At 48.1% G+C, this 13,310-nt stretch overlaps 1 protein-coding gene and 1 long non-coding RNA gene across 2 annotated transcripts in view; both read left to right on the forward strand.

Annotated features, from left to right (window-relative positions):
• LOC148128374 (uncharacterized) overlaps window positions 1-13,310 on the forward strand; it is a 452,998-nt gene that overhangs the window by 14,543 nt on the left and 425,145 nt on the right. The window lies entirely within an intron of this gene.
• Window positions 5,467-13,310, forward strand: part of STAP2 (signal transducing adaptor family member 2) — a 32,353-nt gene continuing 24,509 nt past the window's right edge. The window contains exons 1-2 of the mRNA XM_026720361.2: window positions 5,467-6,806; window positions 11,928-11,999. Of these exons, the coding sequence (XP_026576146.1) occupies window positions 6,711-6,806; window positions 11,928-11,999 (168 nt within the window). The 5' untranslated portion in view covers window positions 5,467-6,710. The remainder of the gene's footprint in view (window positions 6,807-11,927; window positions 12,000-13,310) is intronic.

Raw genomic sequence — 13,310 nt, forward strand, 5'->3', positions numbered from 1 at the left:
CCAAGTTGCGTTACTGGACGTTCAACAACCATCCTTCTTAGCCATGGAAATTCGGGTCTCAAGTAGAGGGATTCCTTATACAGGTAGTCCTCGACTTACGACCATAATGGAGCCTGAAATTTCTGTTGCTAATCAAGACATTTATTAAGCGGGCGCTCCGTCCCCTGGAGGTTCTTAAGAAGGGTCTCTAGACAGTCCCTTATCTCCTTGAGCAGGGGCTGGACTAGATGACCTCCAAGGTCCCTGAGTTTGGACTCATTTTACCCCCTTTCTGGCCACCCTGGTTGTGAACCACTGCAGTTAGGAAAACGTTAGGAAAACGGTTGTTTGAGCGAATCTGGTTTGCCCTTGTTGACTTCCATTGGTCAGAAGGTTGCAAAAGTTGATCGTGTGACACCGGAACAATCCCAATTGTGAGTCGAGTGTCAGGATTTCGATCGCGTCCCCGTGGGGAAGACTGCAGTGGTTGTAAGTGTGAAAAACGGTCCAGAGTCAGCGCCGTTGTAACTCTGAACGATCCCTATAGGAACCGTTGTAAGTCGAGGATTTGCTGTATTCATCAAAGTTTTGGCACTTAGAAAAGGGAGGCGGAAAGGAAACGAATTATTGATTTTTTCAGCCCTTGAAGGTTGCAAGGAAGAAGCTGACCAGCAGAGGGTGCTGTTTGCTCTGCTATACAGGTAGTCCTCGACCTACGACCACAATAGAGCCACAATTGTTTGCTGAGCGGTGACTTTTGTCCTGTTTTACAACCTTCCTGGCCACAGCCGTCAAGCGAATCACTGCAGTTCGATAAATTGGTTATTAAGTGAATCGGGCTTAAGGGAATCACGTGACTCCCGGATGCTGCGACTGTCAGTAAATAGAAACCAGTTGCCAAGTGTCCAAAAGTGATCAAGTGACTTGACCATGGGGAGGTTGCGATGGTCATAAGTGTGAAAAACGGTCATAAGTCCCTTTTTTCCAGGGCCGTTTTGTATCTTTGAACAGTCACTAAAGGAATTGTTGTAAGTTGAGGACTACCTGCAGAACGTTGCAATGATGGCAATAGATGGCGGTAGAATCCCAGAACTCGGTTTGAGGTTTCTCGTGGCAAGTTGTCCCATTCCCAAAAAGAAGAAGTCAAGCTATTCTCCAAAACACCTGAACGCAGAACAAGAAACAACGGATGGAAACTAATCCAGGAGAGAAGCAACCTGGAATTAAGGAGATTAAACTTCCTAACAGTGAGGACAATTAACCAGGGGAACTGCTTGTCACTAGACGTTGTAGATGCTTCATCCCTGGAGGCTTTCAAGAAGAGATTGGACTGCCATTTGTTAGAAATGGTGTAAGGGTGGGGGGGTTGGACTAGATGACCTACAAGGTCCCTTCCAACTCTGATTATCTGTTATCTGTTACATTTTCACTAAAGGAGAAGGTGGGAGAAAACGAGATAATAAGAAATACCATCTAATAAACATTTTAGTAATAATTCTACAATTTCTTCTGTTGGTCTCTAGCTGTCCTTATTCCCGAGTCTTGGCTAATTAGAGTGATCTAATTATACATTTGATTTGCTGCCCTCTCTATTCCTAACTTTTAGCTGAGGTCTGCAAGTTGTCTAACTCCTGTTATTTTTATCAGCTTTCTAACTAGCCAGGATTGTTACAAGATTTACATGTGAATATTTCCTGTGGATAAGGATTCCTGCCGGACAGACCCCACAATTAGAGGCTTCCTGATTTACTTTCAGGTGTGTGTATGACCTGGCTTTATTTTAGCAGATGGCTCATCCATCCCTTCCAACTGTGTTATTCGGTTATTCTGTTACGCTGAATGACTTGCCTTCAGAAGCTGGGTCCTCCATCACTGGAGGCTTTCAAGAAGAGTCCGTAGAGATTCTCAGCCATCCAGATCATGGTTGATCCAAAAGTGCTTTTTTTCAAGAAGCAACTAGACTTTCTGGTTGTTTTTCTTCTTTTGAAGACATTTCGCTTCTCATCCGAGATGTTTCTTCAGCTCTGACTGGATGGTGGGGAACGGAAGGATTTATACTCCTTGCAGACAGCTGAACCGGTCATTTGCATCCTTTTAGAGGGTCGTTGAGGCCACTTGGAGGTTTATCGGTGTCCTCAGATTAGGTGCTGTTTCAGGTTTTTCTTTGAAGACATTTTGCTTCTCATCCAAGAAGCTTCTTCAGCTCTGACTGGATGGTGGGGAATGGAAGGATTTATATTCCTTGCAGACAGCTGAACCGGTCATTTGCATCCTTTTGGAGGGTCGTTGAGGCCACTTGGAGGTTTATCTGTGTCCTCAAATCAGGTGCTGTTTCAGGTTTTTCTTTGAAGACGTTTCGCTTCTCATCCAAGAAGCTTCTTCAGCTCTGACTGGATGGTGGGGAACGGAAGGATTTATACTCCTTGCAGACAGCTGAGCTGGTCATTTGCATCCTTTTAGAGGGTCGTTGAGGCCACTTGAAGGTTTAATCGGTGTCCTCAGGGTCACCTGAGTAGTGCAAATGGTTCCTGTAGCCTGCAATTTTGCCCTCTGGAAATCCATTCCTACTGGATTTCCAAAGGATGGTGTGCGAGGAGGAACGGATTTGCAGAGGATTTGGAGACTACAGCAACCTGGAGCACCACTCAGGTGACCCCGAGGACACAGATAAACCTCCAGGTGGCCTCAACGACCCTCTAAAAGGATGCAAACGACCAGCTGTCTGCAAGGAAATAAATCCTTCCGTTCCTCCACCATCCAGTCAGAGCTAAAGAAGCTTCTTGGATGAGAAGCGAAACATTTTCAAAAACCAGGAAGTCCAATTTCCTCCTGAAAAAGAGAAAAAAAATCACCTTGGGGACTGTTTAAGAAGAAATCGGACAATCATTTGTTTGGAATTTGTTTGGTTTTTGGGGTTGGGCCAGGGGTTGGATTCTACCAGTTTGGACCAATTTGGGCGAACTGGATGTTAAATTTGTGTATCTGGTTTCGCCGAACCGGTATTTCAACCCACCGGCTCGCCCCCCCCCAGCCTGCCCCACCGCTCCCAGGAGTCTCCATATGGCCCATTTTCAACGCAGGGTCTGAGCGGAGGCTCTGAGAGGGGGGAAAAAATGGGCCTTCCAGAAGTGCGGGATCGGGCCTGTTTCCTGCTTCCGGAAGGCCTCTGGAGTCCAGGGGAGGCCGATTTCGCCCTCCCACAGGTCTGAGGGAAGCCTCCGGACTCTGGGAAAGGCGTAAAACGGCCCTAACCAGTAGTACCAGTAGGCCAGGCCCACCATGGCCAAGTCCACCCAGGAACCGGGCAGCGAATCCCACGCCCGGGTTGGGCTAGAAGACCTCCAAGGCCCCTTCCGACTCCGTTATTCTATTATACTAAATCAACGGTTGGGAGGACTAGCAAACGGTTTAAAAAGACAAGCGGAGGAGGAAAAACAGCTGTATCTGTTTTTCTCTCTCCCGCCTCTGTGGCATACAGCCTCTTTCCATCAACCTTTTTAAATAAATAAACAAAAGAAGAATATTTATTGAAGTTGCAAAGGGCAGAGCTCCTGGAATGTGGAAAGACAAATAGCAGATCGACCGGCGGTGATTTACCAAAAAAAAAACCCTGCAAAGAAGAGATTTAACCTTCTAGGTTTGCCAGCCAGCTAGGAAAGGCTGGATTTGCCCTGGGTAGATAAACAAGATATTTCTGGGTAGATAAACAAGATATTTCTGGGCTCCAGTTCAAAAAGGAATTGCTGCCAATTTGGTCCGGTGGCATTTCTCTTAAAGGGACAGCGCCCTGGAAGTTGGCAGAGATACCAGCTTTAATTCAAGCAGAAGAATTTGTCTCCTGCTTTTGGAGGGGGGTGGGGTTGGACTAGATGACCTACAGGGTCCCTGCTAATCCATTCATCTTAATCCATTTTTGTTTCTCTTTAAAAACCAGTTCTGGAAAATGAAAGAAAGACACCTCCAAACTCTCGTTTTAGGTTTGCGTGAACAGAGAGATTTGAAGATAAGTGTCGTGTTTGGCTTAACCTGTTGACTGTTTTTTTTAATACAGGTTGTCCTTGACTTACAGCAGTTCGTTTAGTGACGGCTCAAACTTACTACCACACAGAAAAAAAGGGAGTTAAGGACCGCCTTTCACACTTAGCGACCATCGCGGCATCCGTCCCAAATGCAAAACACAAGCAAAGGAGAGGAGTTGCGGCTTCGGTTTCAGTTTCACAGCACCAGGCAGCTTTAGTACAGAACAGTTGAGCTAAGCCACGCCCGGGCTCCTTGCTGTCTCCTTCTTGCTCACACAGCAAATACTGTTCCAGTTTCCAAACAGCTTTCAACTCTCTCACACACACTGACAGGACGCTAGCCAGATGAATACCGATGGATGCTGGTAGGCAGAGGCAGAATTTTTTTCCCCCTTATTTTCCTCCCCAAAAACTAAGACCGACCGTATAGTTTTGTAGTGACGCACAGATATGGAGCTAGCAATAAATAGAGAGAGGTGGCTTGTGATATTTAGATAGGTCAACATTTGTAATCTGTGAATCTTGGTGTGTTTTACTGCACCGAAAAAAAGATGGATATTGCTTGTTTTTTTTTTCCCTCCAGTCTTTCTTCTCTCCTTTTGCACCTTCTTTATTTCTTCTTAACTTTATTTATTTATATCCCACCTTCAATATTTGTATAAGTAATTTAAGGTGGAGGACCTGTCTGATGCCCCTCCGTCCTTCTCTCTTCCCCACAGCAACCCTGCGAAGTAGGCCGGGCTGAGAGAATGTGGCTGACCCAAAGGTCCCTGAAAAACCAGAGTGCCTTTATCTCTCTCTCCCTCACCCTCCTTCCCTTTAGTCTGTTCTTTCTCTCTCTCTCTCTCTGTCCCTCCTTCCCATTCTCTCTCTCTTTCTCTCCCTCCCTCCTTCCCTTTCACTCATTCTCTTTTTCTGTCTTTCTCTCTCCTCCCTTTCTCTTGCTCATTTTCTCTCTCCCCCTCCCTCTCTCTTTCTCTCTCTCTCTCCCTCCTTCCCATTCTCTCACTCTTTCTCTCTCTCTCTCCCTCCCTCCCATTCTCTCACTCTTTCTCTCCCTCCCTCCCTCCTTTTCACTCGCTCTTTCTCTCCCTCTCTCCCTCCCATTCTCTCACTCTCTCTTTTCCCCTTTTTCTCTCTCCCTCCCTTTCTCTCTTTCTTTCCCTTTCTCTCTGTCCCTCCTTCCCATTCTCTCTCTTTCTATCCCTCCCACTCTCCCTTTCACTCATTCTCTTTTTTCTTTCTCTCCTCCCTTTCTCTTGCTCATTTTCTCTTTCTCCCTCCTCCCTTTCTCTCTCTATTTCTCTCTCTCTCTCCCTCCTTCCCATTCTCTTTCTCTCTCTCTCTCCCCTCCCTCCCATTCTCTCACTCTTTCTCTCTCTACATCCCTCCCTCTCTTGCTCTTTCTTTCTCTCCCTCCCTTTCTCTCTATTTCTCTCTCCCTCCTTCCCATTCTCTCTCTCTTTCTCTCTGTCCCTTTCACTCATTCTCTTTTTCTGTCTTTCTCTCTCCTCCCTTTCTCTTGCTCATTTTCTCTCTCCCTCCTCCCTTTCTCTCTCTCTTTCTCTCTCTCTCTCTCCCTCCCATTCTCTCACTCTATCTCTTTTCCTCTTTCTCTCTCCCCCTCCCTTTCTCTCTTTCTTTCTCTCTCTCTCTGTCCCTCCTTCCCATTCTCTCTCTCTTTCTCTCCCTTCCACCCTCCCTTTCACTCATTCTCTTTTTCTTTCTTTCTCTCTCCTCCCTTTCTCTTGCTCATTTTCTCTTTCTCCCCCTCCCTTTCTCTCTCTATTTCTCTCTCTCTCTCTCCCTCCCTCCCATTCTCTCTCTCTTTCTCTCTCTCTTTTCTCCCTCTGTCTCTTCCTCTTGCTCTTTCTCTCTCCCTCCCTCCCATTCTCTCACTCTTTCTCTCTCTCTCTCTCTTTCTCTTGCTTCTCTCTTCGTCCCTTTCTCTCGCTCTTTCTCTCTCTCTCTCTTTCTCCCTCCGTCCTTCTTCTTGCTCTTTTTCTCTCTCCCTGCCTCCCATTCTCACTCTTTCTCTCCCTCTCTCCCTTTCTCTCTCTTCCTCTCTCTCTCTCTCTCTCTCTCTCCTGCCCCCTGATGGTCATCAGGAACTCAGCCTCAATTTCCCCAACAGCAAACAGGCTGGACTTGAACTCTGGCCAGGACTTCTTGAAAGCTGCTTTCTGCCCTTTCTCAGAAAACCCTGCTCCTCTTCTCTCCTTTCTTCCCCTCCGTTTGGAAAAAAATAAAAAATAAAAACCCCAAACTTGCTTGGCCGACGGGGCAGAGCCAGATTCGGATCGCGACAGCCGGCTGAGACCAACCAGCAAGGCTGCGAATGCATCGTCTCTGCCTCCGGAACAAAAGCCAGCCGCCTCCTTTTCTTCGTGTGAACTCAAGCGAGGAAGAAACCAGCTGGCTAAAATACTCCGGCCTTTCCCTTCCCCTGTCCAAGGTCCGAGAGGCCAAGGGCACCACACGGACTGTTCGGCCTCCCGGGGGAAATTTACAGGTACCTGGGAGAAAAAAAAGAAAAAAAACCAGGAAGAAGAAGAAGAAGAAGAAGAAAAAAAATAAAATAAAATCCGTGCCACTGAATTTATTGCATTTTTGCTTCCTGGTGTGGATTCCACAACTCTGCACAGAGAGAGAGAGAGAGAGAGAGAAAAACCTTCAGCCGCTGGTTTCTCTGGCCAGAGTGGAGGGGAAGCGATGGCCGCCCCGGGCCAGCGGTCAGCCAAAGCCAAGTCCGCTCTGCCCCCCCATTACTACGAGGGCTTCTTGGAGAAAAAGAATCCGTGGGACCAGGTAACTTTCCTCTTGTTTACGGAAAAGAAACGGGGGAAGTCAAAAGGCCGCGGGGAAACCAGAACGGTGGCTCTTTGGAAGCTGTGCCCTTCTGTGGTGGGGAGGGGAATACAGCTGGTTTCCCCCCGCGCACACACACACACAGACACACACACATGGGAAATGAGGGCAGGGTCTGAATTTTAATCAGGGTGGGTGGGTGGGCTTCAAATTAGAGCCTTGGTCTGGCATATTAGGAAATGTACAGGTATGTGAGAAAGACTTTGAGAGACTGACGAAAAATTGATCCTGCGGAATGGACAAATAAGAGGTGGCTTGGCCCTGTGCTGTAGAGGCTCGACTTACAACATTTCCAAGCTACAACGGCAGTGAGAGGGGAAAAAAAAGGTGACCGATGTCTGTTTTTCACACTTAACGACCGTTGCAGTATCTCCTGATCGAACACTCAGAGGCTTGTTCCTATTTACGACGGTCGCAGTGTCCCTGCCGTCGCGCGATATCCCCTTCCCGACAAAGCAAAGTCAACGGGGAAGCCGACTTCCCTCAACAACCCGGATTGGCAACTTAAGTTAAACAGCCGCAGGCAATTCGCGGAGTTTAACCGATGCGGCAAGAAAAGAAACGGGGCGAAGCTCGCCGAACGAAGGCCTCGCTTTGGCAAAGTGAGTTCCGGGCTCCCTTGTGATCGTAAATCGAGGACTACCTGCCTAACGGATGGAGAAAGGGACTCAAAAGGGACCAATCCCTCCCCAACTCAGTTTCTCGGTCTTTTAATGGAGACGGGCTGGGTGGGGAAGGTGAATGCTGCCTACGAGGAGCAGTCAGATAAGAGGCAGCGTAGCCTGAAGCTGCATAACGGATGGAGGAAGAAACTCACACGAAACTCTCCCTAGTTTCTTCGGAGACTCGGGAAGAAATGTTGCCTTCGGAATAAGCAGATAAGAGATCGACTAGCCTGCAGCTGTATAACAGACGGAGAAAGAGATTTAGAAGGAGCTCTCCGGGGATGGGCTACTGGAGGTTCGCGGGGGTTTCGGGAGAACCCCCAGCTAAGATTCTGCACAGTTTGGAGAACCACTCTTGGCTGGCCCCGCCCACCCCTCCCCTCCCCGGGGTCACCACATGGCCCGTTTTAGATGCAGGTAAGTGCAGGGTGCACGCAGAGGCTCCGGGAGGGTGAAAAATGGGCCTCCCGGAAGTTCAAGAAGGCCGGAAATGGACCTGTTTCCTGCTTCCGAAGAGCCTCCGGAGCCCGGGGAGGCTGTTTTCACCCTCCCGGAGGCTCGAGGAAAGCCTCAGGAGCCCCAAAACACCACTTCCTAAACAGTCCCATTCAAGTCAAACATTGATTTCCCTCACAACTGGAAAAACCAGTAGGCCAAGGATGGGGAACCTTTTATGGCTCCCTCAGGAATTCTGGGAGTTGAAGTCCATAAGTGATATCAAAGAGCCAGGTTTCCCTACCCTTGAACTAGGCCACGCCCACCCTGACTACGCCCACTCAGCAACCGGATAGAGAACCCCGTTGCTAAATTTTTTGAAGCCCACCCCTGGAACCCTCCCTAGTTTCTCAAGCTGTAAAAGAGGAGGGGGTGGCGGTAAGAGATGCTGCCTGGTGAACGGTCAGGTAAGAGGCGGCCGTCAGGTTTCCAAGGGATGAAATCCATTTTAAAAAAAGAAAAGAGCAAAGTCCGCCTTCGGAAACCATTTCTTTTATTTCGGAAAGTATCAAATTGGCAAAAGTCTGCGGTAATTCCGGATCTGACACCACCTGGAATTACACCACATAATATTGGAAGTTAGAACCAGCCCCCCAAAAGTCACATTCCCCAATAGAAGTAAATCAACGTTTGCCTGGCGTCCTCAATATCCACCTCCAGGTCTCAGCAAGGGTCGGCTTTTGTTCCCACGGGAAGAAGAACCCACCTAGCCTAAACAATTCGATCTCTATTCCTCCCACCTTAAGAATGTGGCAAGCCCAAAAGCTCTCCCCCCCACACCCCACCCAGTGGTGCGATTCAAAAATGTTTACTACTGGTTCTGTGGGCATAGCTTGGTAGGTGGGGGGTTGTTTGTTTGTTATGCTTTTTTGCAGCCACTCCCCCTACCCATTTTGGGGGGCCTTCTGAGCCTCAGAAGAGCCTCGGGGGGGCGTTTTTACTCTCATAAGGCTCCTCTGAGGCTCAGGAAGGGAAAAATGGAAGGGCGGGGCTGAGCCATTTTTTGCCTTCTTGGGCCTCAGCAAGGGGAATTCCGTCACGGCTGATTGTATGAACAACGGATTGTCGGAAGGGGTGGAAAAAAAAGAAAGAAATACCTTAAGGGGCGAGCGTCAGGTGGACGGGGTGAGTGAGCATTGGGTGGGCCAGCGTCGACTGGACAACCGGGTCAGGGCCGTGGCCAGCCAGAACTTACTACCGGTTCGCTGACCCACGCCAAATCCTTGCTACCGGTTTGCCCAATCCGGTGCGAACCGGCTGAATACCCACCACGGTTTCCCCGCTATCCCGCATAACCAGCAAAGAGAGAGACAAGAAAAAGAATATATAAAAAGGCTAAATAAAATGGCTACGCGTATGTCCATTTCAGCCTTGACGGCAGCATCGCCTGAAGCTGCATAATGGTTGGAGAAAGAGGTTTAAAAGGGCCCCTCCATAGTTTTTTGGGGCTGTAAAGTGGGGGTGGGTGGGAATGCTGTCTAGGGAACGGATAAGGGGCAACATGGCCACAGCTGTATAACGGGTGGAGAAGGAAGGACCCTCCTTAGCTTCTCAGGAGATGGAAAATACATTCTAGCCAGGGAACAGTCAGATAAGAGGCCGCATAGCCCTCTGCTGTGTAACGGATGGAGAAAAAAGGTCAGAAGAGACCCTCCCTAGTTTCTCAGGCTGTATAAGAGATTTGGGGGGGGTAATACATTCTAGCCAGGGAACAGTCAGATAAGAGGCCGCATAGCCCTCTGCTGTGTAACGGATGGAGAAAAAAGGTCAGAAGAGACCCTCCCTAGTTTCTCAGGCTGTATAAGAGATTTGGGGGGGTAATACATTTTAGCTAGGGAACAGTCAGATAAGAGCAGGGGTGGGCTCCAAAAATTTTAGCAAACAGTTCTCTGCTCAGTTGCTGGATGTGCCTGGCCATAGTGGGCGTGGCCTAGTCGGCCTTCTACTCCACAGCGGGAAGGGAGGTGTTTTTTTTCCCTTCCCGGGCTCCCGAGGCTTTCCTTGAGCCTCCAGGAGGGTGAAAACAGCCTCCCCGGACTCCGGAGGCTCTCTGGAAGCCAGAAACGGGGCCCATTTTCGGCCTTCCAGAACTTCCGGGAGGCTTGTTTTTCACCCTTCCCAAGTCTCCACATGCGCCTGCACTTACCTGCATTGAAAACGGGCCACGGGGGGAACTCCTGGGAAGGGCGGGGCAGGGTGGGCGGGGCCAGCCAGGAGTGGGATTTGGGGGGATCTCCAAACTGCACAGAGTCTTAGCTAAGGGGCTCTTCCGAACCTCTATGAACCCCCAGAAGCCCACCCCTGGATAAGAGGCCGCATAGCCCTCTGCCGCATAACAGATAGAAGAAGACCCCGCCTCATTTCTCAGGCTGTAAAGGAGACTGAAACAGGGACAAAATTGTACAGTCAAGACGTGCAAGATTCGGTCACTTTGTAAAATGAGCCTCAGGTCACTTTTCCTGACTGGTCTACCTGGTCAGGCTGGCAGGAAGACACAGAACAGCTGTTGGAAAAGCTATCCGCTAATTCAGAGCCCCTCAAGTTGGCGTGTTGACCCCCCCCTCCAGCTCTTTGTTTCTGGCTCATGACGTGAAAATAAACTTTGATAACTCTTTGGCCTGGCTGCCATTGGCCTCAGTGGCTGATCGGTGTCATTCAGTGACGGTGGTACACAAAAACTGGACTTTGTATTTCGTATGTCTCAGGTTTCTGTTTTTCTAATCATTTGGTCATCACATGTTTTGGTAACTTACAAAAATAACAGACCGTGATGGCAGGGAAATGCGAGTCTGTTATGTGGACCCTGTTTCCCCCAAAATATGACCTACCCTGAAAGTAAGTCCTAGCTTGATTTTTATGCATGCACCCAATATAAGCCCTACTGCCCCAAAATAAGCCTTAATTAAGATTCCACCCACTCCAGAGTGGACAGGTAAAAATTAAGCTAGGGTGTGGATGGGGAGGTGGAGCTGCCCTACTACTTACCTTTGGACAGTTGTAGCCAGGCCTCGCACACCCCGACACCTGCCTTGCCGGCTCATTTCTTCTGCAGCCAGCAAGGCTGGCAAGGCTTTCCCGAAGGCCTCTGGAGCTGATAACAAAGCTCTGGATCGATCCAAAGCTGCATTATCGGCTGCAGAAGCTTTCAGGAAAGCCTTGCCGGCCACAGAAGAAGTTTGTGAAGGCCTCTGACCACGAAAAGGAAGCCGGGGGCGACGCGCGCAAGTGAAGTTAGTCAGTGGAGGCCTTCCCCCGAAAATAAGACCTGGAGCCTTTTTTGGGTGGCAAAAAAAATAAAATAAATAAAGTCTTATTTTTGGGAAAACATGGTATTTATTTAGTTAGGGAATTTCTATTGCCACCCATTCACACATGGTGACTCAAGGCATCTTACAGAATTTAAAAAAAAACTCATATAAAAACAATAAAAATAATAAAAGAAGAGTCGTATAATAAATTAATCTAATAAAATCACCCCACCGCCACCCAGGTTAAGGTGCTGGCTTAGAAACCAGGAAACTCTGAGTTCTAGTCCTGCCTTAGGCATAATAGCCACCTGGGCAATAATTCAAAGCTGTGGCAAGTAAGGTCATATAATGGGGCAAAAACTCACGACATGTGTCTCACTTAGCAACGTGAACTTGTGGGCTCAATTGCGGTCGTAAGATGAGGACTACCTGTAAAACATGGAACTTCAACGGAACATTTTTCTCTCTGGAAATCCCAGAAATTGCAAAGAAAAATGAAGAAGAAGAAGAAAAAAAGAGTCCAATCTGTTCTTGACTGCAGTTGGGGCAAAAAAGTCAAGATGGAGGACAGGATTGTAAGATCGATCAAAGCCCTTTTACCATTTCAAGAGAATCCCATTTAATCCTTCCTCTGTTCTCTTTTATTTTAATAGGATTATAAGAAATACTGGGCTGGACTTTGGGGCTCCATGCTGTATTTCTATCACACCAACAGAGAAAGTCAGGTAAGTACAGTGCAGTGTTGTGTGGTGTGCAAATGACATGGAATGTATTCTCCAGGTGAGCTGTGAGAGCCAAGGACACTTGGTCAGGTGTTTGCCAAAACCAAAGACTTTGTCTCATAACAACACAAAGACAACACATTGGACAATGTGACCGGCTCTAATAGGGGAGAGGGAGAATCCTATATTTTAATCAGACGTGGCGTTCAGCCAGTTTTGACCGGTTCTGGAGAACTGGTAGTGGAAATTTTGATTGGTTCAGAGAACCAACAGATCCCGCCTCTGACTGGCCCTACCCCCACCGATTCTCTGTCTCCTGATTCTCAGCTGATTGGCTGGGTCTTCTTTGGTTGCCTTGCACAGGAGAACGGAGCTGGAAAGCAGGTTAGTGGGGTGGGGAGGAAATGGGGATTTTGCAGGAAACTTCCCCTGCCAAGTTCACCAAGCCATGCCCACCAAGCATTGCCCACAGAACTGGTAGTAAAAAAAAATTAAATCCCACCACTTATTTTAATGATGTGGCTTTGCATGAGAATTAGCTGGGTCTGGTTTTGCACTCACCGGTGCCGAAACAACGTACTCAATAAAGTTTTGTATTTGGAGATTGGATCGTCTCGACCATGCTTGCTTTGGTTGGGTTCGTCAGTCAGAACGCTGACATCCTAGTGACGTAACCCCTTTGTTCGAATCTTGAAAAAAGTTATTGGGCCAAAGAAGAAACTGTTTGACCCGGTGGAAAGAAATGTAAACAAGGAGAAAGAAAGCTAGCTGTGGCAGCTGACTTGGATAAACTTCAACCTTGAGGACCAGAAGCTTGGAAACTGACTTCTATTTATATTGGTTTGTCAAACGTGTACGAGAGAACAAGTAAAGATATGAACATTAACATGAACAAAAGGAGTAAATACAGATAAACGGGGCCCAGTAAGACAGGGACGGTAGGCACGCTGGTGCATGTATGCACACTCCCTTTAAGGACCTCTTAGAAATGGAGTGAGCTCCACGGTAGACAGTTTGAAGCTGTGCGGGATTGAGGATGTGACAACGGAAGTCGGGTAGAGCGTTCCAGGCGTGGACCACTCTGTTGCTGAAAGTCATATTTTCTGCCCTCGAGTTTGGAGCAGTTTACCTTGAGTGTGTATCGATTGTTTGCCCGTGTATTATTGTGGTTGAAGCTGAAGAAGTCATTGACATGATGTTATAGCAGACAATTTTGCGTACTATGCTTAGATCGGACTGCAGGTGGTGTGGTTCCAAATTGTCCAGGCCCCAAATTTTGAGCCTGGAGGCATAGTTGAGTTCTATGGTGAGTAG

This window comes from Pseudonaja textilis, chromosome 1 (genome assembly GCF_049901715.1).
Source record: "Pseudonaja textilis isolate UNSWEBS1 chromosome 1, rPseTex1.2, whole genome shotgun sequence".
NCBI lineage: Eukaryota > Metazoa > Chordata > Lepidosauria > Squamata > Elapidae > Pseudonaja > Pseudonaja textilis.